General features: G+C 47.6%; 1 protein-coding gene across 1 annotated transcript in view; it reads right to left on the bottom strand.

Annotated features, from left to right (window-relative positions):
* The window catches only part of GNB1 (G protein subunit beta 1), a 182564-nt gene that overhangs the window by 79294 nt on the left and 77747 nt on the right, over positions 1-25523 (bottom strand). Inside the window, exons 3-5 of the mRNA XM_082274342.1 lie at positions 25472-25510; positions 25267-25373; positions 10037-10100 (exon numbers count right to left, since the gene is read on the bottom strand). Coding sequence (XP_082130468.1) covers positions 10037-10100; positions 25267-25373; positions 25472-25510 — 210 coding nt within the window. The remainder of the gene's footprint in view (positions 1-10036; positions 10101-25266; positions 25374-25471; positions 25511-25523) is intronic.

Here is a 25523-nt window from a genome sequence, read left to right as displayed (position 1 = left end):
CTTCTTGACTAGTAGTTCCAGGCGTTTCCATTCCACTCTGGCGTTTGCTTTCTGGTTCAAAGTGATAATTCAAAAGCCTCACCTTCATTAGTATAGTGGTCCAGTAAGGGTAGGTTCACACAATTTCTGTATTCTGGTGCATTTCCTCTTTCTTCATCTCAATTCAGGACATGTGCATTCTGTGCGTTTGATGAATTTTTGATGCCTTTTGCCATGTACCAGATGTGTGTCATATAGACATAGAAAAGAATGCAGCATGTCCTACTTTTGTTGGCTGCACTAGTGTGAAGTAGGGCCATTGGAATCCATGTTAAACATGACATGCGTTTCTGATGCAGATTAAAAATGCCCTAGACTGCATCTGGTGGGAACCATACCTACGAGTTCACAGATGGCCAGATGATTGCGCTTGCTCTCTTCGGTGAGCTATTTTGTTCGGTACCCATCTTGAGCAAACTTTATGAAGGTCAATCCTGTTATGAATACTCAGGCATGACTAATTTGCATATTTGCCACTTCGATAGTCATCAAAATTATGGCAAGGACTTGCTCATATCTGTGGATAAGCGTCCTGCTTATGCATGTTCAATGCTTTTTCAACCGTTTAACTTCTCAGTCCATTCATATACACTTCACCATGGTAAAACCTTCCCCACATAGTCATAAAAGACCTTGATGAATTTTGGCTCCTGGTAAACCAGCAGACTAAAAAAAATTTAAAGTAAAACTGATTACAGTCCAAATGAAGAGTGATCGGTACATGGCCAGGTTTACTGTGCAACAGTGCCTAGGAAACTAAGTGATGAAGGTCAAAGATTCAATAAAGTTACTATGAAGTCACCTTCCCAACATGCACATCCAAACGCTTTACAACCAACATAAGATAGTAAAAGTGCAAAAAATGAATGACTCTCCCTCAAATATTTTATACAGTTCTTTTATAAAATGCATTTGTCATCCTAAACGCTATTAAAAACAGACAGGTCCTCTTTATTTGCTAGCACAACACCTGCTAGCTTTAAAGTGGAACTAAAGTCTAAACTGAGCAGGCAGGCTCTTTATTATAGAGGACATACGCAAGATGTCTTCTGCAATAAAATAAACCCGTCTGATAGCGGTCTTTAAAATGTACACCGAGCTGTACCTATGTGCCAAAAGGACTGAACTCCTATGCATGTGCGAGAGGAACGTCATTTCACTGCAGTCGATCAATACAGCCAAACATCATACAGTAGAAGATTCCAGCATCACAGCTCAAAATGTTCGAAATAAAGAGCCATCTGCATTCTTACTTGAATGTTGGTGTCCTTTGTGTACATCATTCAGATCTGTGCAGTAATCTAGCATAAAACCCCTCCTGCATTTAGCACTTTCCTGTAAAAATAGCAAACTACTGCTACTCTCTTCTTGAGAAGGAAAACTTGTCTTGCACACTTAGCGAAAGGAATAGAGGAAGAGTGACAAGGAAGATAACCGGGGAGACCAAAAAGGTTTTGGACAGCCCCCTATGCCGATTTGTCAACCACTTTCTCTCCAATATGGCGTTAACAGCATCTCACCATTGCTCAATGGTAGATGGACAGAAAGCCAACCACATCTGTACTATTACAGGCGAGGAAAAATAAGAGTTGTCAGCATTAGCTTGGACAATGGTATAATGTCCTTAGGGATTATGCTCAAGATTGCAACTTTATAATCAGGGAGTATTGAAATAACAGGAATCTTGCGCCATTTCAAAAATGCTAGACTAGTATCTGAACAGTGATGTCGATGCTGAAGCACCAAGGACAACATTCACTTCTACCCCAGGAATATATTTTTTGGGTGGTATAATAGACCCTGTGTATTATGAATAACTGACAATTTCTGAGAGAGGGATGGAAATTGTTGGTACCGCTTCCAATGTAGCTGTGCATTGGTCTTCCATATTGCCCACTTCTTGCCTCCAAGTCTCCTCTTTATTGCTATATGTCTGTCCCACTGCCAGTGTTTTCAAAGATTGAAGTATTACTAAACAATGCAGACATATATTTGGCTTTTAAATTAAAACGCTCTAATAGGCCCTGTTACTAGCTAGCAATGCTGAGCACTGGAACATGTGTATTACATTTGTCAACTTTGTTTGGATGCTCTTGCGGATGGGCAGCCGATACAGGCAAAGAAAAGTGCTGGTAAGTCGCTGCCTGTGTTCAATTGTACACAGCAGGAGACTGTTGACTGGCTATGTCCAATCACAGCCCAGAGCCCTGTGTTCACAATCAACACGGGGCTCTGTACAGAGGGAATGATTTCTGCAAAGCATGGATAAGAAACAGTTTTAGTAAAAACCAGTACACAATACACATTGTTAAAGTGGCTGTCCTATTATAAGTTAATCACCATTCATATAAATAAAAAAATAAATAATTCAAGTATATACTGTATACCATAGTTTGTAGACACTATAACCTTCACACCTTTCCAAAGATATGTAGCAGAATACATTTTGCCCTAAATATATAAAAATTGGATTTTTGTACTTACCGTAAAATCTATTTATCTGAGTTTGACGACAGACACAGCACTCCGTAAATCATAACTAGTGGGTTATATTGCCTCCTCCAGGAGTAGGACTAGGCAGAACAAAAACACCTGGCTACCCCCTTGACCTGTCCTCAGCTTGGTATATATCCCCTCTTAGCTCTAAGTAATCCGTTTAGTAGCAAGCAGTATTATAAGTATCAGAACTCCATAGAGGGTTTGGGTGCTGTCTGTCGACGAACTCCGAGAAATGGATTTTACGGTAAGTACAGAAATCCCATTTTCTTTCATTCGATGGACACAGCGCTCCATGAATCATAACTAGTGGGATGTCCAAAAGCAGTACCAAACAAAAAATGAGGTGGGAAAATTACCCAAGGCTAAACATAAGCCATTAACCAGGACACAGAAGCCCTGTTTGAAAAAAAAAAAAAAAAAGGTTTAAAGAAAAAAACACCTCTTAAGAGAGAACAGCTCCTCTTAAACAGCAGCCCGCAAAACTTTCCGGGCCAAAAGCAGCATCCGCAGATGCCAAAGTATCTACCTTATAGAATTTTGGGAAGGTATGCACTGACAACAAAGTGGCCGCCTTGCGATATTGAAGCCTGAAGACCGAAGGCCCAAGAAGCACTCGGCACCCAAGTAGAATGTGCTGTGACAGGGAAAGGTGGAACCTGACCTTTAATGGAATAGGGCTGAGTCACCATCTCTCTGATCCATCTGGAGATGTTAGCCGAAGGAAGCAGCCAGCCCTTTTTCTTGGTCCGTCTAATCACAAAAAAGTCTCAGTAGCTGCCAGATACACCCAAATTGCACGAACCCCATCCAAGGTATGCAAGGCAAATTCCTTGGGATGAGCCAGCTTGGGACACAAGGAAGGCAACAATGTCCTCATTCAATTGGAAGTCAGACAACTTTGGGCAGAAATGGACAGGGAGGAAGAACCACTTTATCCCTATGGACCACTAAATAGGGACCGCGAGAGGATAATGCCGTCAAATTTGATACCCTGCAGACTGAGGTAATAGCCACCAAGAATGTCCCCTTCTAGGGCAACATAGGCAAAGGAATCTCCCGAATATTCTCAAATGGAGGTTTCTGGAGAACTGAAAGTACAAAATTTAAATCCCATGGTGGCAAGAGAGACCGTGTCGAACCCCCTGAATGAAGGTACGAACTAAAAAGAGTACGGGGCTAGGGGGGGGGGGGGGGTCGCTGAAAGACGATTGGCCAGGGCAGACACCTGGCCCTTGATGGTTCTCAAGGCCAACTTCTGATTAACGCCCTGTTGAGGTTAAGATCCGAGCCACAGAAAAGGATCGAGGATGAGCACCAATCGAACACCAAGAAATATACGCTGTCCACATACAATGGTATATCTTGCTCGAAGACTACTTCCTCGCCTTCACCATAGTAAGGATGACCGATCCATACAGACTTCTATGCCTCAGTACCTGGCTTTCAATAGCAAAGCCATTAAAACCAGTGACTGTAAAGCAGGATGGTAGATCAGCCCTTGGGACAACTGGTCTTCTCAGAGAGGAAGCCACCCAAGAGACGTTTACAACCACCAGGATTGGAAGATGCTCGCAGGAACTTAGCGGAGGATGATACTGGCCCATTGACACCTGCGTTGTCTGTCAGAGGACCCCGTGACCTCGTTACAAACTTCAGTATCCTCCAGTGGAGCCAAACCGGCTAAAGGAGCTGCATGCAAGACTGGGCAAATAGAACTGTTTTGAAGGTGGATACCACCAGACTCAGAACCTGTATGCAAAAATGGGTAAGTGTGACAGCAGCTGATTAATCACGGCCTGTGGTCCCTGAAGTTGGTGCAGAGGACGGACCACCCTGGACAGACCTAAGAAAATCAATTTCCTGGACAGGGATAGGGGGGACCCTAGGTAGTTCAGACATAACCTGACCCATGGAGGAATAAAATCTGCAAAAGGAGACTTGACCTAAAAAACATGAAACAGACAAGCTTTGTCCCCCTTTCTGGGTACCCCCCAAAGGAACATTTTGTGGATCTCCTTGATGCTCAAAGTTGTCCATGGGCCAGAAACCAGTAAAGATGCCCCCCCCCCCCACCCACCCCAGTAATGGGTGAGGGCAGACCTTCATGCTGAAGTAGTATTCTCTGCTTGTCCAGGGAAGCTAGCTCTAGGCTTACCAGACCAAGGTTGCTTGGAACCCCCCAGGGAAGACTTAAAAGATCCATTTCCCTTATTCTCCATGCTAGAAGCACAAAAAAAGGTCTATGGGCTAAGGAGGGCCCCGTCTGCAGCAAGGCTCCTTACCTTGCCTTGACTGTGGCAGGAAGGTACTCTTCTCTCCTGTGATACCCTTAATGTCATCATCCATGGTAGCCCCAAACAGGCTAACGCCTTGAAAAGGCAGATCAATGAGAGCTTTCTTAGAGGCTTGGTCTGCGGACCTATTCTTAAGCCACAGCATGCGCCCAATCATCACTGAAAACAAAGTTTGGACCGCACAGGATCTGTATCCAAAGCTGCATCACAAACTGCATCCCACGGACCAACTGGTCTGATAAATCAAGCCGCAGGGACCTGCACACCCGCCAGGCTCTGGCGCAAAAGCTTGGCCCATTCAAATAGGGTCTGAGACACCAGGGCTGAGGCAAAGACTGGCCGCAATGCCAAACCAGCCATAGTAAACATGCTGCATGCCACAGCCGCCGCTTTGTCAGCCGGGTCCTTAAAGGACAGGGAATTCCTCTACTGGAATCATGGTTGCTTTATACAACCTGGAAACAGGAGGGTCCATCACTGGTTGACTAGCCCACTTTTTAAAAAAGTGACTCTTTAAAAGGGTAACATACAGCAAAATGTTTAGGGACCACAAAGGGTAATTTTGGCTGTTCCCATTTCTTACAGGAAAACCTGCCAAAATAAGGAACATAAGGAAACCCCTTTGGAGTACGATGCGACTTGTGCGTACCAAACGACACAGCCACGTCTGCGGCTACCTCAGCCGCATCCTCTATCTTTAAAGTCTCATGCACTGCAGTAATAAGTGTGTCCTACTAGCGCATTTTCATTCGCTGCAGAGACCAGGGAGGAATCATTCTCACTATCGGATAGATTAGGGGGTGTGATAATAAGTCCCCCTGGACGGACCACGTCAACGGCGGCATCAGGCTCAGAATCAGATGAGAGCCTGAGTGGGGGACAGTGCCTCCTGGACCTTTCCCCACACGCAACTTCCACTGAGGGGTAGTAAAAAAACAATCTTTTGCCAGCACTAAAGCATCCCCTCAAGGCTCAGGATACCCTATCAGCAGAGAGAGAGAGAGAGAGAGAGATAGATAAACAGGGACCCCCAAAGACTCACCCTACCGAGCAGAGGAGCGCCAAGAATTCAAACCCAGCATTATCATGGACGCTATCTCTGTTCCTATGTCCCGGGAACAGGAAGAGGAAACTGAAGAGGTGGAGCTTCGGCATCCCCACTAGGCTTCAGTTGTTTCCAGCCTCTCCCAGACTAAGAAATATGGCCCCCGTGAAGTCAGGCTACACGTACATGGCCGCCAACCGGAGACCAGCCAGACTAAGGGAAAATGGCCACCATTATCTACAAACACTAAAGCATGCTGCCAGGATCTTTCCTGCACCCTCTGCAAGGGGACCCTCCCAACTGAAGGTAGTACACACGTTTAAAGAAGATTCTGCTGTGCATTCTGTACCATTGTCTACACTGCGACCCCCCTGCACTATACCCACACTGCAAACAGCAGGGCATGAACCTAGGGGTCTCCTACACTGGGAACCCTCCAGACTACCAGGGCAGGACACACTATCCCAGGACCCTTACAGCATGGAGATAGCGGGGGAGACCCCATGGGTCTCTGCTGAATTCTCTGCCCTAGGACCCCCCACCAGATCTCCCGAGAGAAATCAAAGATGTTAAGGAAAAAATTGCTAGGAAAAAATTGCTAGGAACAGAGATCCCAGCCGGGAGCCCAGGTTCTTACGCCTGACTAAACAGATTAAAACTGATTACCTAGAGCAGAGAGGGGGGGGGTTATACACCAGATACCAGGTGTTTTTTGTTCTTCCTAGTCCTACTCCTGGAGGAGGCAATATAACCCACTAGTTAGGATTTATGGAGCGCTGTGTCCGATGAACGAAAGAGAAAAATGTTTTCCATATTTATTGGATATGTTTTAAAGCAGAAAAAAAAAAGAAACATTTTGTTTGGGTACAGCTTTGCATCTCCACACAATTACAGCGCAGTGCTAAATAGTAAAAACGCTTCTGGAGCAAAGGTGGTTAAAATGAAAAAAACCTTTGACTTGAAGATACAAAAACCTTCAGAATTTTGAAAACATTGCTGTTCAGCCTTTCTAGGGAGGACTTTTTTTCAAGCCACCTCACCATAACCTTAATGGTCCTATAGAAGGACTGTAAACATGAAATCCAAGCTAAGTACTTCAAGCCCAAGACCGCTCTTAAAAGCCTGAATGTGTCGACTGATGCAGGAAGAAGTTGCAAACCACAAGTAAAGGAGGTCAGGAACTCTGCTACATCAAGTAACCCAATCACTGATGCCAGGAAGGAGAGAAAAGTTGCTCATCTAGAAATACCACATTAGAGCTGCTGTAGTACAGGCTTCAGATTACAGCAGGAACCATTTTCTGCAGCAAGCTCTTTATCAGTCTATATATTGTGAACCAACAATGATTAAAAGCACTTTACAGAGCATTTAATCCACATCCAAATGAACAAGCATTTATCTCAAGATGGGCAGTCCAGTCCTGGCAGGAGAGGCAATGCTTTACTTGATCTGAGTAAGTCAGGTACATGAACTCTGTTCTCACAGGAGACAAAGCGTACTTTTAACCTTAAACACCATAGTTTACATAGTTGCAGATTTACTTTACAGCGCCCTTTGCTTCCTGTATCCCTCAGCCATTAATCACAGGAGCTGTGCTGCAGGAAGAGCTGATTAAAGCCAGGCTGCCTTAAACCCTGCCAGAAGGCTACACATGACATCAGTATCCATTTCATCATTTCTCCAATATAAAGTGTGCAGGTGTATGGACTTCACATTTAAAACCCCACTCAAGGCAAATTCCATTTTCAGTTGAATGACTGGTCCTCCCACTACCCAAAAGTAGTTTGCTCTGCGATTCTGACAGCATTCAAGATAACAGTGGGCAGTAGTAACACTGCCTGTCTTTCCTAATCCTTGGCTAGCTCTGCTCACTCCTAAATACGTCTGCCTTCTTTGCATGTGAAGTATTCACTGTACAACAGTCAATATGAAATATTTCAGCTAGCGATTCTCTTTTAGGTAAAAGGTGATCCTCGCAGCTATACAGGTGGCGGGAGTCGTCCCCTTTACCAGGCTCTCCTGTCCTATCAGGTAGCCTGGTAAGGATGTGAGTGGCACTGGAGATGGTGTTCCTCCCACTGTGTGATGTCAGAAACCAGAAGTGATGAGGATTTAGTCACTTCTGGTTTCAGTCTAATGTAAACAAGCCATTACCAGCTTGTGAAAGCATCTAATAAAACCAATCTAGGTTTGATCAGATGCTTTGGAGGCCAGAGGAGAGATATGGTGTCTAACAGAGCCCAGATCCCTACATAAAGAGGACCCGTTACGCGCCATGCTATCACAAGTCATTTTATTCACCCCTACTGATTGCAAAAAAAGGTACAATTTACCACTTAAGGAATAGGACTTTGACACTTGTTTACAAGTGAAGAAATAACGCGTGTGCGGGTCACATGTTTTGGACATTACTGGGACACTATAAGCACCTTTTTTCATTTATAAGCACTTTATAGATACTTACCTGTATCTGTTTAAAAGAATATATTAGTAGTGAATAAAGTGACAGGTGCTCATAGATTGCAAAGTATAAATTATTTTCAATATAGCACTAGAACACTATATATATTTATTTTGGAAGTATTGTCACTATTACTGTTTATGTATTCACATATTTTAGTGCGGATTAATTGTGGATTGATTTTGGACAATATCACAGAAGTTATATTATATGATTTTATATGCACACTAATTTTTATTATCACTGAGTGAACACCATTTTTAGTCTTTTCCCTGAAGCACGATACCACCCGCCCCTTCATAGGGTTTATAACTACTTTAACCCCTTCCCGGCAAACATATGAATATATGTGGCCTCACTGGACTTTGCGTATCTGTCTTTGTGCTGGGGGCAAGCTGTACAATGTGCTCCTGACACAGACCAGGGTTTACCTGGGACCCATACGACCGATGAGGACCAGGAACTCCCAAGTTACAGGTCACCCGAGTACTGTGATCGTCTGATTGGCTATCGCAATGGTCACTGTGCAGCCTGCCCCTGTATTTTGTCTCTTTGAATAGAGGGCAGAGATGCATTGCATCTCTCTCCTTGCAGAGAGAAATAAAAGTGTAAACCCCCCCCCCCCCCCCCCAGATAAATGTCTGATCTAGGACAGTGCCAGGGTTAGTATTTAGGTCAAATAAGGGTTAAAGGTAGGATATTTTGAGCAAGATTTTTTCTTTAAGCATTTTTTTTTAATTCGCATCAGTGTGTTTTAGAACATTGATTCTGTGCTGTACTATGGGTACATACAACACACGTGGTATTGATGTGATCGTTGGGAGAAGAATTTATTTTGGGTTGTTCAGTGGTAGGTTATAATAGTAGCAAGAAATATACAGCTACATTTTTACAATTTTATGCCAGTTTTGATTAAAAATAAATCAGGAGATCTCCATTACCATTTACCACCAAATGAAAGCCCAATTTGTCCTGAAAAAACTTCCACCTGGAAGCACAAAGTTTTGACGACATGTATGGTTTTTCTAACAGCAAATTAGTGCTTAGGCTGGTTACAAAAATTCTAGTTGCATTGCATTTCAACCATTTAGGCTTTTTTCACTAAGGAAATTCCCAGTGAACTGCATTTTCCACTGATCTGCAAACATTAGACTGAAATACACATTATTGCTCTTCTCAACCGGTTCATTCACACCACTGAAATGCTGGGTAAAACTTTAGAGATGTTGCCTAGGCTCCCACTTGTGTCATCTGGTTGCTATGCCAATTTAATGGCTTCTGAATTGGAGTCCTTAGCAAGCAAATAATTTCTTATTTGACAGGCTACCTGCTTGTTCTTGGTCACGGAGTACAGGGGCTTTATACAGCCAGATCACTAGCAATTTTAGGTCAGCAATTGTAGCCTCCATAACTCTCACTGCAAGTTTTTAATAAAGCAGAAAAAAGGCATAACCACTGATTAGAAAGGAACAATCTGTACTGTTTCAACAAATTTGAATTCAATATTGCACTCAATGCCTTGGAGGCACTAATATTTGCATTCTCAAATTGGACACTGCATAACTAAAATGGGAGCATTATTTACTACTTAACTAAACAATTACCAGGAGATCATAACCTGAACAGCTGTGTAACTCAGCCTTAAAGTCAGTTATCACAGTGTCTGTATTGTAAGCCAGAGTTCTTTATGTCACGCACCTTGTTTGTGGTATAGCTGTCCCAGATGATAAGCTTGCCATCCTGGGAGGCACTAACTAGCAGCCTGTAGAGAAAAGAAGTTGGGAAAACATCAGTTGAGCACCACATTTTTTTTTTTTTTATATATATGTAAAAGTGAAATTTGCTAGACCCCGTTTATTATAATACAACAAAACTGAAAATAGCTGCGCTTTCTGACAAAATGGTCAAAAAAGTTCTTTCTAGAGCACATTTCACAGCAAAGCAAAAAATATTGGCCTCACGTTGCCAAGCTGGAACAGAGTTCAAAGTATTATTCCATATAATAAAAAGGGATCTTAATGCCAACGTTTATAAAACCCAGAACAACTGATCGCTAAACAGATTAAATGATTGGCTCCTGATGCTACTTTCCTCAAACTTTTTGCATGTCCACAACTGGCTATATACTAGAATAGTGCCAAACAAACTATCTAAACTTACGAGATCAATTGTATTAGGTCTCAAAAATGATTCTCCAACCAAGGTTGCAAAAACTGTTGGTTCTAACTCTAAAGTCAAAGTTTTGGATTGTGCAAGGTGTAAAAAACTCAAAAGCTGTGGCAGGAAGACCTGAAAGCTTAGAATCTACAGCTTGCTTTGCCTACTCCAAGAAGGACAAAGGCAATGCTTCATTTTGAACACGTATGAATGTTCATGCGTGTAGGTCGGAGTTACTGAATAAGAGTGCATGCATATGTTCTTAAATACTTGTTGGGTGTAAGAATATACATATTCTAGAGCAAATATGCAGCTGCAATTATGCACTTGAGTCCCACATACAAGTCTTTAGTTTAGGAGTCCCAGATCTGACAGCACCACTGTCAGTGTCTCTCAATTTTAATATGATACTCCATAAAAAAGTGACCAGTTCTATTACAAGAAAAAAAAAATATATAACAAGCGATACTTTCCTAGCCATTTTATTCGATCTCAATCCCCAAACCTCATGTAAGCCCCAACAAGGAGGAAAACAGGAGGGAACAAATCCCCCTGCTCAAGTGACAGTGCTCTGGTCTGGCATCCGCCTGGGAGGTGGTCGTCTGCATTCCCAAACCAGGAAAACATAAGCCTGAAAGTGTGGGTTCTTACGTGACAACCTGTCCCTTTGTTATCAAAGTATGTGGGTATGAGTGTACAAAAACGGAATTTTTGTAAAATCTTACCTGTAAAATTCCTTTCTCTGAGTCCTCCGACAGTCGCCGCCTCTTCATATTCGTCACATATGGGGTATTAGACTTTGCTCCGAAGGAGTAGCTAGGCAACAGAATATGTTAACAATAAAGCTTTTAACATATCCCACCCTCAAGGGGTGGTCCCCTCAGTCAATACCCTCCTACTTCCTGCAAACATATCTCAGTTTTAGTGGAATAGCAGTAGAGTATACAATCAAACCCCAAAAGAGGGGCGGGGGCGGCGACTGTCGGAGGACTCAGAGAAAGGAATTTTACAGGTAAGATTTTACAAAAATTCCGTTTTCTCTTACGTCCTCCGACAGTCGCCGCCTCTTCATATTCGTCACATATGGGGACGTCCCAAAGCAGTGCAAACATGAGGGGTGGGAAACGCAGCCGCGCCGAAAGGCAACGCAGTCTCCGCATCAAAGAAAGGAACCTTACCAAAGGAAGGAAACCAGCTGGGCAACAGCAAAAAACAAGTGCTCAACAGGAGCAACAACCCAGGAAAAGACAAAAAACCAGGGGATACAAAACTTATCCCAACAGCCAGGAGTCCCCAACAAGGGACCCTAGGGAACAGCCGCACTAAGAACCTTGCGGCCAAAGGAAGCATCCGCCGATGCCTGAACATCTACTTTGTAGAATTTTGTGAAAGTGTGCACGGTCGACCAAGTCGCCGCCTTACACACCTGGGCTACAGAAGCCCCATGACGACAGGCCCAAGACGTACTCAGAGATCTAGTAGAGTGCGCCTTCACAGGCACAGGGGGAACCTTCCCCTGCAAAGCATAGGCCTGTTCAATGGTCTGCCTGATCCATTTGGCGATGGTAGAGGCCGAAGCCGCCATGCCCTTCCGAGGACCCTCTGGAAGAACAAACAAGGAGTCCGTCTTTCGAAAAGACTCAGTCGATTTAAGGTAAACCCTTATCGCCCGAACAACATCCAGAGAATGCAATCTCACCTCCCTTGGATGTTTAGGCTTCGCGCACAACGAAGGCAAGACAATATCCTCATTAAGATGGAATTCCGAAACTCGTTTCGAAGGAACAAAGGATTAGGTCGCAAGACCACCTTATCCAAATGAATAACCAGGTACGGAGACTTGCAGGACAAAGCCGCCAGCTCCGACACACTGCGAGCCGAAGTGATCGCCACCAAAAAGGCGACCTTTTTGGACAACATAGACAACGAGATCTCCCTGATCTGTTCAAAAGGAGCACGTTGTAACACAGATAGAACGAGATTCAAGTCCCAAGGGGGCAGAGGATCCCGCCTAGGGGGGACCAGATGCCGCACACCCTGAACAAAGGTGCCAACCAAGGAATTGGAAGCCACGGGACGTTGAAACAGAACGGCCAGTGCAGACACCTGACCCTTTATCGTAGCCAGCGCCAAACGCTGATCAACACCCGTTTGAAGGAAAGACAGCACACGGGAAACCGAGTACGTGCGGGGTGAGAACCCCCTGGACTCACACCAGGCAAAATAGGCCTTCCAAGTACGGTAATAAACCTTCCCTGAGGAAGACTTCCTCGCATTGATCAAAGTATAAACGACCTCTGGAGAGAGACCCCTCTCCTTCAGGACCTCGGTCCCAACAGCCAGGCCGTCAAAGCCAGCGACTGTAAAGCAGGATGGTATATCGGTCCTTGAGACAGTAGATCGTCTCGAAGAGGCAGACGCCACGGGGCGTCGACCGCCAGATTCACGAGGTCTGCGTACCAGGACCGGCGAGGCCAGTCCGGTGCCACAAGAATCACCGTGTTGCGTTCCGAGTGTAACCTGCGAAGGAACCTGGACAGCAACTGAATCGGTGGAAACGCGTACATCAGCCTGTACTGATGCCACGGGGCCACTAACGCGTCTGACGCGTCTGCCCGAGGGTCGCGCGTCCTTGCCACGAACCTCCTCACCTTGTAGTTGAGACGAGACGCGAACAGGTCCACATCTGGAAGACCCCACTTCGCGCACAACATCTGAAAGACAGCCGGGTGGAGAGACCATTCCCCCTGATCCAGGGTCTGGCGACTCAGATAGTCCGCCTGCCAGTTCTCCACCCCCGGAATGTGAACTGCCGTTATCGCCGGGACATGAGTCTCGGCCCAAGACAGAATGTCGGCCACTTCTCGAGCCGCTCGGGCACTCCTGGTGCCCCCTTGGTGGTTGATGTAGGCCACCGCCGTGGCATTGTCCGTCTGCACCCGAACCGGGCAGCCCTGCAGCCAGTCCGTCCAGCGATGAAGACCGACTTATCGCACGCAATTCCAGAATGTTGATCGGAAGGGAAGACTCCCCCTCCGACCAAGTCCCCTGGGCGGACAGAACGCCCAGAACTCCACCCCAGCCCGACAGGCTGGCATCCGTGGTGATTACCGTCCACGAGATCGGACGAAACGACTTGCCCCCGGACACCAACGGGGACTGGAGCCACCACAGAAGGTTTCCTCTGGTGCGATGACTCAACGAGATTTGAAGATACAGAGATTGAGGTCGCCCGTCCCACCTGGACAGGATCTCCGCTTGGAGACCCCGCGTGTGAAACTGGGCGAATGGAATCGCCTCGAAGGCCGAGACCATCAATCCCAGACATCTCATACACGTCCGCAGAGAAGAGTGCGGAACGTCCCTGAGGGACCTGACTTCCTCCTGGAGAGTCCTGAGTTTGTCTTCCGGCAGGAAGACTTTCGCCTGCACCGAGTCCAGAATCATTCCCAGATAGGGAAGACGAACAGACGGACTCTCAGTGTCGACTTTGGAAAATTTATCGTCCAACCAAACTCCTGCAGAGTTTGCATCGTGACAGACAGGTCCTTCTCCAGACCCTGGCTGGTCGCAGACCGAACCAGAATGTCGTCCAGATAGCCCAGGACAGAAACGCCCTGGGCCCTCAATAATGCCAGAACCAGTGCAAGCACCTTGGTGAAGACCCGCGGAGCCGAGGCGAGACCAAAGGGCAACGCCACGAACTGGTAGTGATCCTCCGCAATGGCAAATCGAAGGTATCTCTGGTGACCCTCGAAAATGGGGATGTGAAGATACGCATCCTTCAAATCGATGGAGGCCATGAATTCCCCCGGAACCAGGGCAGCCACCACCGACCGCAGGGATTCCATGCGGAACTTGCGAACCCGCACAGAGCGGTTCAGAGCCTTCAAGTCCAGAATTGGACGAACCTTGCCCTCCTTTCTGGGCACGGTGAACAGATTGGAATAAAACCCCCGAAATCTGTCCCGATGAGGCACCGGAACCACCACTCCCTGAGCCCTCAGGTCCCGCACCGCCAGGTGCAGGTCCCGCAAACGCTCTGGAGACAGCTGAAGATTTGAGGGAAAAAATCTGCTCTCCGGCCGAGAAACTCGATCTTGTAACCAGATCGAACGATTTCCTGAACCCACCTGTCCCGCACACGGGCCAACCAGGGCTGAAGAAAACCGAGCAAGCGTCCCCCCACCCCAAAACTGGGTGAGGGCGCCCCTTCAGGCCGAACTGTTATGGGCTGCAGATCCGGATTGGCCGGACTTCTGTTTACCAGACCAGGGCTTCTTCTGAGAGCCTTGACCTTTGAACGGTTTGCCCTTGTAGTGCGGCCGAAAGGCACGAAAGGACCCCTGAGGGGGCCGAAAATTAGCATGCTTCTTCCCAGAAGCCCCCTTAGCCTTGGGGAAATGGGGCAAGAGAGTGCTCTTACCCCCGGTGATCCCCTTAATCAACACATCCAGGGACTCCCCAAAAAGGCGAGACCCATCATAAGGTAGATTGGCTAAGGTCTTACGTGAAGATTGGTCCACTGACCAACATTTTAACCAAACCAGGCGGCGAGACAACACCGCCACGCTGTGCACACGTGCAGCCAACGGAACCAGGTCTAGGTCCGCATCACACAGATACATGACACCCTGGTGGATTTGATCCACCATATGCAGGGTCGCCGGCGAGGCCGAGTCGGCCACTAGGACGCGCCTAAGCATCTGCGTCCAACTTGCGATCGCCTGGGCCGCCATGAGAGAAGCAAACAGAGCCTTAAGCATAGAACCCGTAACAGAATAAGTATGACGGGCAAGAGACTCCAGTCTCCTATCCGTGGCATCACGGAACACAGGGGAATCCTCTGCAGGAATCGCAGTGGCTTTGTTCAAAACCGCAATTGCGTGATCCACTGGGGGAGGCACACACCACCTTTCATCAGTGGAAGGCGAAAAAGGATAACGCAGCTTGAATCTACTTGGTACCGCAAAAGGTTTGCGCAGATTGCGCCATTGATCCTTAACAGCGCGCTGAAAATCATTGCAGGGAAAAACCTGCGGCGTCCTGCGTTTTCTCTGCGTCCCATAAGCCACCAAGGCAGTGGGGGGACACACTTCGTCCTGCAAATGCAGCGTTTGCTTAATGGAAGCAATCAACTCATCCATGATTGCAAGCTCTTCAGGCGAGCCAGGGGGAGAATTATCAACCCCCTCAACTTCAGCCTCCACCTCAGACCCCACTAGATCAAGAGAGGAGCGGGACCCCGATAAGGAGGCCCCCGCCATAACAGCCCCATCACCTTCACCCTCAGAATCAGAGGAAAGAGCAACTCTGGGCCTTTTAGTAGATTGAGCAGCCACCAGCATCTGCACCTGAGCAGCAAGGCCAGCCACAATAGTGGCTAAATCCCCCCCTGGGGGGGAACAGCGGTCCCCTGGCTTTCCACCAAAGCTGTAGGAAATTTGCCCTCCTGAGAATCCATTGCCCCTGTAATGCCAGACAACAAAGGGTTAACTGTCCCTTTTAAGCAAGCGCGGCAAGCGCAGCCCACCGCACCACACTCGAGCACAATAAGACCCCCACAGGGAATATGCAAACTGAACACAGGCAATGGATAGCAAGAAACAGAAGGATAAAACCTGAGGAGACCCTCGCCGCTGCTGCTGCCTCAATCGGTGTTCCTGGAAAGAGGAAGTGATGCTGCCAGGGCGCTCCATGTAAGCCTATGGAGGCTACAAGAAAATGGCCGCCATGCATGTAAAAACATGCGGCCGGAGCGAGTGTAGGCAAAATGGCGTCGTTTGGCGCCGAAACCGCCGCTCCACAGTGCATTAAAACACACATTATATTCCAAAATCAGAATACATGTCAGATCGCCGCAGCGATCGCTGTATATGCCCAAACATGCCAAAAAAACATGCCCCACAGCACACAGCTTCTCACACTGACCAGTCTGACACACACACAGTGTCATACAGCTCCCCCCCCCCCCTGCAGCCCACAGCATGCAGCCGAGAGATAGGGAGACAAGCAGTGTGAATAGAGGCAGGTTACACAGTCCCAGACTGACACCCCCCCAGACAGACAGGTCCCCACATAAATACACTTACCTCACATGGCGTGGGGGACCCGCACAGGCGAACAAACCGCTTCACATGAGGCAGGGAGAGTCGCATTCAAGACGCACACAATGGGGGTTAAGAAACCGCACAGCGTCCAGTGAGGTAGCCACCTCACCAATCATCCCTGCACCGAACAGGGATGGGTCGTTCACTGTGCCAGGAGCGTTACCTGGCTGAACGCTCGATGGCAGACTGGGAAGCCACTGACCCACGACCTGCGACCAGGGGGATCAGCCCGAGACCCAGTCCGCATGATCCTCTTCATCCGAAGAACTAACTAACGCTGACAAAATAACAGCTAAGTAAAGGTAGAGAGAAAACTCAAACAAAATTTTAAAAAGAAGAAAGAGTCTGGGACAGAAAGTCCCAGCACAGAGAGCCAGCCACTCCTGACAAGCTAGACATTAAAACTGGGATATGGTTGCAGGAAGTAGGAGGGTATTGACTGAGGGGACCACCCCTTGAGGGTGGGATATGTTAAAAGCTTTATTGTTAACATATTCTGTTGCCTAGCTACTCCTTCGGAGCAAAGTCTAATACCCCATATGTGACGAATATGAAGAGGCGGCGACTGTCGGAGGACGTAAGAGAAACAAGTTTTACCTCGTCACCTCCACTAATCCCAGGACCCTTTGTGCACCTTCAACTTTCTTTTGGGTGAGAGGGTGCACTCACCCAGGTCAAAAGGAACAGCACAAGGGCCAGCAGCCAGTCAGCTTGGAGGACAGGCAAGGCTTGCATGAGCTGTGTGTTTGAATGGACACATCCTTTCAGCATTAGTCCTCGCTGGAAGCCAGAACTCAAGGGCATCTCCATAGAATCTTTGAGGAAAGGACACACTTTGAATGTGGATACAGCTGGGGCAACTGGCTGAACAGGAAAAATTGGATTTTTGACTTACCATAAAATTCATTTCTCAGATGTTCATTGAACGACCGCTCCAGATTCCTAACCATTGGGTTATACTACCCCTACAGGAGTGGGACACTAGGCAGGAAAAAGCTTGACTACGCCCATGGGCAGTCCCAGGGGGTATACACCCACTCTCAGCTATAGGCACTCAGTTTTGTTACAAGCAGTGTCAGAAGAATGCCAACTCCACAGAGGCGTGGGTGCTGTGTCCGTCAATGAACATCAGAGGAATGGATTTTACGGCAAGTCAAAAATCCCAGTGACCCACCTATCACCCGGATGTTTAAAGGCCGGGGACTCATCAACCGGAATGAAGGTAGCTTTATTCAACCTTTAAACAGACGAGTCCACTACAGGTGGGACCGTCCACCTTTAATGCAGTTATCCTCATAAGGACACCGCAAGCAAAAAGCGCTTAGGAACCACTGCATTTTGGACAACCCCACTATTTTGTGGCAATATGGTCAAAGTGAGCGGAAAAGGGAATACCCTTGCCGCTTTGGAGGGCCTGTGGGTGCCAAAAAAGGGACCAGCGCCTTCGATGCCGCATCAGCCACAACATCCAATTTCAAAATGTCACGCACTGACACAAGTGCATCCACCATCTTTTCATTCGCGGCTAGAGCAGTAGAGGAATGGTCGCTATCTGAGCACTCAGGGCAGGGTGAGTGGACGCAGACCCAATAGGGTCGCTATATACCAAAGCTCACCCTGAAAATATAACAATCAGGGGAGGCCAACTGCGATCCCGCAGAGGGAATGCCCACAAAGGGCCCACAAATGGACCACCTACTGGACCTCCACAAAAAACAAGGGGGTCACCCTCCATAGAGGGCATAATAGGAAAAAGCCCCGGTAAAAGGAGCCACCCAGGGGGACGCGGAGGCAGGGTACCCTAATAGTCCCACAGTGATCACTGAAATTTTTGAGGGGCTTGGGGGGCGAACCCACTGTCCCAGGGAGGGGAACACGGCGCCCCAAAAACCCTCCAGGGATAGGACAGGACAACTACTCACCACAGCCGAAACAGGGTGAGCACCACTTTGGACAGGACACCACTCCATCGTAATGTAGGTGCTGTTGGCCGGGAGGAAACACTGCGACTAAGACCGTAGCCAGTTTTTATGCGCCCTCGCAAGACGTTTAACTCGCAGAGCTATGTCATGGCCAACCTAGCGCGGAGCTGGTGTCTGCATGCGCACGCTGGCCAGACTGGGGGGGGGGAACCCAAAGGATCTACATTATCCAGTTTGTCGTCCAGTCCGGCACTTGATTGTAAATACCAGGAATAAAGAAAAAAGGAGGAAAAAAATTCCATTTATTATGAAAAAATTGCCGGACCAGAGATCCCAGCAAGGAACTAGGTCTTTACCCCTGACTAGGTAGAAAAAAAACTGAATGCCTATAGCTGAGAGTGGGTGTATACCCCCTGGGACTGCCCGTAGGCATAATCAATTTTTTTTATGCCTAGTAACCTACTCCTGTAGGGGGGCAGTATATCCCAATGGTTAAGAATCAGGAGCGGCGTTTGTCAATCAACTAAAGAGAAATGGGATTTTTGTACTTAATGTAAAATCCATTTTTCATTGAGCAGTTCATTGACAGACACAGCTCTCCATTACTCAGAACCACAGAATTATATTGCCCCCTACAGGAGTAGGACACTAGGCAGAAGAAAAAAAAAAAAAGACTTGGCTACGTCTATGGACATTCCTAGGTGGTATACATCCCCCTCCATGCTATAGGCCTTTCAGTAACAAGCAGTGTCAAAAGTATTACATTTCCATAAAGGTATGGGTGTGCTGTGTGTCAATGAAGAGAAACGCAATTTACGGTAAATACAAAAAACTGGATTTTTGTCTTACCGTAAAATCCTTTTCTCTGAGGTTCACTAACGGACACAGCTTCGTGTCTTTGGCTACAACCCTGAGGCAGTCCCAGAGGGTATATCAGCACTTCCTGCTATAGGACTTCAGTTTGTAAGAAATGGTGTCAAAAGAACATACAAGTCAACCCTACAAAGGGGCGGGTGCTGTGTCAGTGAATCTCAGAGAAAAGGATTTTACGGTAAGACAAAAATCCAGTTTTCTTTCGTTCACTGAGGGACACCGCTCCATATCTTTGACCCTTGGGTTGTCCCAAAGCAGCATCAATATGAGGTGTGGGAAAAACACAGCAACATGTAGAATTCCCAACAAGGCTAAACATAGCCAACCAGGTAAAAATATGAGCTCAACTAGTAACTGGAGCTCACCACCAGAAAAAAAGAAAAAAACTACACCCTCAAGAAGCAGAAGCCTCTAACCGCAGCCTGCAATACTTTGCAGCCAAACGCCGCATCCGAAGATGCAAATACATCACCTTATAAAATTAGTGAATGTGTGTACAGATGACCACGTAGCCGCCTTGCACACCTGAACCACTGACTCCTAATGACGGAAGGCCCAGGAGGCACTAAGCTCCCTTGTAGAATGCGCTTTAACGGGGAAAGGAGGAACCTGACCCTTAATGGAATAGGCCTGCACCACCGTCTGCCTGATCCACTTGCAAATGGTCGCAGCAGAGGCGGCCTGCCATCTGCAAGAACAAAGAATCTGACTTCCTAATTGGTTCAGTCCCTGCCAGGTAAACCCGAATCGCCCATACCACAGCTAAGGAATTTAAGGCAATTTCCTTAAGATGTTTAGGCTTTAGGACATAGTGACGGTACAATGTCTTCATTCAAATGAAACCCCGAGACAACCTTAGGAAGGAATGCCTGACAGGGTTGTACCACCACTTTGTCCCTATGAATCCCCAAGTAAGGTAACCAACAAGACAACGCAGCCAACTCCGACACACGACGTGCGGTAGTAATAGCCAAAAAGAAAGCCACCTTCTGCGACAGGGTGAGCAGAGGAATTTCCCCAAATATTTAAAAGGGAGGCCTTTGAACCACCGACAGAACCAAATGGAGATACCGCGGAGGTACCAAGGATCATACCGGAGGAGCCAGATGGCGACCTCCCTGCACAAAAGTGTGAACCAAAGACTTCGCCGCCAGCGGCATTTGGAAAAAAAAAACCAAGGCGGAGATCTGGCTCTTGATGGTGCCAAGAGCTAAACGTTGATCTAAACCCAATTGTCGACACTCCAACAGGCGAGACACAGGAAAGGAGCGGGGAGAAACCAGGCATGTATCACAAATATACTGTAACCTTTAGATCAACTGATCCACCAGCTCAGAAGGATGCGACTCCCCTCCAGATCCTGGCGCAAAACCTTAGCCCGTTCCGTTAAGGTCTGGGATACAAAGGTGATGGCAAACACTGGTCTTAAAATTGAACCAGCCACATTGAAGAGGTCCTGGACCAGAGCCTCAGCTTTGTCTACGGGGTACGTAAAAAGATGGGGAATCTTCCATTGGCAAAAGTGTGGTCTTATTCAGCCTGGTAAACCTGGGAGTCCGACGGTGGAACCGTCCGTTTCTTCAGAAGAGACTCCTCAAAAGGGATATCTTCTAGCAAAGCACTTAAATATTTTAACCCCACTGACTAGTGACGATCTCATAAAAATAGACAGAAAAGGGAAAAACCTTATTCACCTTGGAAGATTTGAGGGTGCCAAATTGCACCAGCGTCACAGACTCAGCAGCAGTTGAGTCCTACAACTTTACAATCGGGGCCTTCACCAGCGCTTTTTTATGCGTGGCTGCAGAGGAGGAGGATTCATCCTCACTAATCGAACACTCACCGTGCGTGGACGCAGACCCAGTGGGCTGACTCTTGTCCGCGGCGGCCAAAACCACCTCCGAATCTAAGGAAGCAGAGGATACAGGTGAGGGGGGGGGGGGGGGGATGTCTTTGCAGGGCCATATATACTTTGGTTACTAGGGACTGCAGGGCTGCCAGGGCAGACAGACCCAGAGGTTCCCGGAGCTTCAAGGAGTGGATCGGGTGGTGAAATGTGCTCCACAGGCTCCATGACCATGAAGGGTTAAGTGAAACCACGCTGCTCGGCAAAGAAAATTTTAATTTTTTTAAAATAAAAAAATGGGAAGCCCCTTCCCCTGTGGCACCACAAGAATCAGTGCACCCGCGGCACTGTATACAGCAGAGGAAGGATAATGTACCCCCAGAGACTCACCACCCGAGCTGGAAAGGTCGGCGTACCAAGACTGGCAAGACCACTCTGGGGTAGCTAGAATGACCAGAAAACCTTCAGCCTCGATCCTGCGCAATAGCCGTGGCAGAAGCTTAAAAGGAGGAAAAACTTAGATCAGACAATACTGGCATCATTGAGCCACCAGAGCGTCTGGTGTCTGCCAGAGGATCCCGTGACCTTGCCACACACCTCGTTATCTTCCTGTTGACCCGGAACGCCAACAGCTCCACCTCGGGAGTAACCCACCGAAGACCTATCTGAAACACTTCAAGGTAAAGGGACCACTCCCCCCTCCTGGGTCAAATGCCTGCTGACAGATAGTCCACCTGCCAGTTTTCCACTAATGGAATGTGTACGGCGTAGAGTGCCAGAATGAAGCGTTCTGCCCACCGGAGAATGACGGCTACTTCCAGGGCTGCAAAAACACTTTGTTCCGCCCTGGTGATTGACACACAACCGTGGCATTTTCCGACAGGATCTGTACCCGGAGCCCCCAGAGACGAGCTGTCCATTGTTTCAGGTACAGCCTGACGCCCAAAATTCCAAGTCATTGATCGGTAGTCTGGACTCTTCCACCGCCCAACAACCCTGAGTGGAGCCCAGTCCCAGGACACCTCCACATCCAGAGAGTGGCATCCTTGGTGACCACTGTCCAATACAAAGGGAGAAAGGATTTGCCTTGCCCTGCCGAAGAGCAAAGCCACCAGACCAGGGACCCCATGGTTTCCCAGCCCAGCCAAATCTGATTGTCCAGAAAACCTCGGACACTTATCCCATTTTGCCAGGATCTCGCTTTGAAGGGACCTCGTATAGAACTGTGCAAGCGGAACTGTCTCAATGGTAGATGCCAATAGGCCCAGCACCCACATGCAAGTCTGGAGGGAGGACCACCTGTTGGACAGCAGTAGAATAACTTGCAGCATGCAACTTCTGGATTTTGTTCAGAAGGAACACTTTGGCTAGAGCTGAATCCAGAATCAGAACCAGATAATCCAATTTTCTGGATGGAATCAGAGCAGCCTTCTGCAGCCAATCTAACTCCTTCAGGGTCTGTATAATGATCTCCTCATCGTCCCATCAGGGCACCAGAGGACTCTGCTCGCAGGAGGAGGTTGTCCAGATAGCCAAGTACCACAATCCCATGCTGACGCTGACATAGCAACACCAGAACCAGGGCCAACACTTCTGTGAAGACCCAAGGAGCCGAGGCAGGACCAAAGGGTAATGTTAAAAACTGAGAACGCTCCTCTCCTTAAGCAAAATAGAGGAAGCACTGGTGTTGGGCACATGTTGGAATGTGCAGGTAAGCATCCTTGATGTGGATAGAAGCAAGAAAGTCACCCTGATGAAGAGGACTGACCCGCGACCTTGCCACAAACCTGTTGGTGTTACGACTCAACAGATCCACCTTGGGGGGTGCCCCACCGAAGACATCTGATGAAGAAATCTGATGTGGAGGGGGCCAGAACGAAGTGTTCTGCCCACCAGAAAATGCCGGCTACTTCCAGAGCTGCCAACACACTTTTTGTTCCGCCCTGGCGACTGACATAAGCTACTGCCGTGGCATTGACTGAGTGAATCTGCACTAGAACCCTTGAAGTCGATCTGTCCAGTGATTTGGGCACAGCCTGAACGTTTAGAGTTCCAAGACATTCAATTCATCGGTAGTCTGGACTCTTCCAGGGTCCTAACACCCTGAGCGGAGCTCAGACCCAGGACACCTTCCCACCTGGACAAACTGGCATCTGCGGCGACCACTGTCCAATACAAGGGGAGAAACGATTTGCCCTGACGAAGAGCCGGAGAGCAAAGCAACCAGACCAGAGACCCTTTGGTTTCCCGGCTCAGCCAGGTCTGTGTGTCCAGAGACTTTGGACACTTGTCCAAAGACACAGATAATCCAATTTTCTGGATGGAATGAGAGCAGACTTCTGGTAATTCAGAAGCCAACCAAATTCCCTCAGGGTCTTTATAGTGATCTCCACGTCGTCCACCAGAGCAGCGGAGGACTAAGCTCGCAAGAGCAGGTCGTCCAGGTAACCCAGTATCGCAATCCCCCGCTGATGTAGCAATGCCAAAACTGGGGCCAACATTTCCGGCTCCTCTCCTACAGCAAAGCAGAGGAAGTGTTGGTGCTGGGCACATTGGAATGTGCAAGTAAGCACCCTTGATGTCGATAAAGGCAAGAAAATCCCCCTGATGTAGGGATGCCACCACCTTCTGTACCCATAAAACAGTTTAGGGCCTTGAGGTCCTGAATCACACACACCTCGCCCTCTTTCTTTGGGACAGTGAACAGGTTTGAATAAAAAACCTGAAACCGTTCCAAGGTCAGAACCTGCACAATCACCCCCTGAAGCAGGTCTTGTACCACCCCAAAGAGCTTGCAATCAGCCCAGGGACATGCACACATTGGAAGGAAAGAACCTTTCCGGAGGGTAAGAACAAAATTTGATCTTGTAGCAGGACTAACTTTCTGGACCCATTTGTCTTGTACCAAGGAGGTCCAGGGGCCCAGAAACCTGCGAAGACGTACCCCCCACCCCAGGTACCGGGGAGGGCGCACCTTCATGCTGAAGGAGGATTGCCCGTGGGTCTAGAGAATTCCTCTCTCAGCTTTCCAGACCAGGGTCGCTTGAAACCCTCGAGGAGGACTTGAAAGGCTTTGAACCCTTGTTGGTGGACCCTGAGGGAGGAAAAACCTTGTGAGCAGAGGACAGGCCAAGTCTCCGATGAGGTTCCTTACCAGCCTGCGGAAGAAAAGTACTTCTGGGGGTGACCACTGGATCTAGATTATCCAGCCCATCGCCCAGTCTGGCAGCTGATTGTAGATCTCGCAGTAAAAAAAAAAAAAAAAAAAAAAGCCAATTAAAAAAGAAAAAAAAAAAATTGCCAGGACCAGAGATCACAGCAAGGAACTAGGTCCTTACTCCTGACTAGGCAGAAAAAAAACTGAAGACCTATAGCACAGAGGGGGAGAGTATACCACCACGGACTGCCCAAAGGTAAAGTCCAGTTTTTTCTGCCTAGTCTTACCCCTTTAGGGGGCAGTATAACCCAATGGTTCCAGAATGCTGAAGAGCTGTGTTAGTCAATAAAGGAAAGAGAAAAAGCCATTTAAAAAAAAGGAAAAAAAAAAAGGTGGTCAGGACCAGAGATCCTGGCAGGGAACTAGGTCCTTACGCCTGACTAGGCAGAAAAAAAATTAAGGCCTACAGCAGAGAGGGGTGATGTATACCACCTAGGACTGCCCATAGACACAGTCAAGTCTTTCTTTTGCCTAGTGTCCTACTCCTGTAGGGGGCAATATAACCACGTGGTTCTGAATAATGGAGAGCAGTGTCACTCAATGAACGAAAGAGAAAGAACGTTCGAACAGGGGAAGCCAGTCAGGCAAAACTACCTTAGCAGGTACAATTTACCCTTTAGTATTACCAAGTACCTCATGATTTATACATTATCTGTTCTTAAACCCATTTGCATGCCTGTATAAGTAGGAATGGAATCCCAGAAATGTGTGATTAAACAGCTAAGCACAAGTTTTGTAGAGTATGCTTCAAGTAACAATGGCCCTGCCACATGCAGGTACAGAAATTCCATAGCCACACTTACCTGGAATCTGTGCCCCAGTGCATAGCATAGATTTTAGCAAGGTGTCCCCTCAGGGTACGTCTAGTGCGCATCTGAATTCGACCTACTGGATCAATATTGGCTGTGATCTAGAATAAGAGAACAAAACCGTTGAATACACCAAAATAAATGCTTTAGACTTCCTATGAAATGAGAACAGTAAGGTAAAGCATAGGGAAATGTTTACCTGAGCCAGAGTGGCATCTGCACATGCTTTCCTGGCATCCTGTAAAATAAGG

This window comes from Pelophylax lessonae, assembly GCF_965119305.1.
Source record: "Pelophylax lessonae genome assembly, chromosome: 12".
Taxonomy (NCBI): domain Eukaryota; kingdom Metazoa; phylum Chordata; class Amphibia; order Anura; family Ranidae; genus Pelophylax; species Pelophylax lessonae.
Note: the sequence above shows the minus strand (reverse complement) of the source record. Positions and strands in the feature narration are given on the sequence as shown.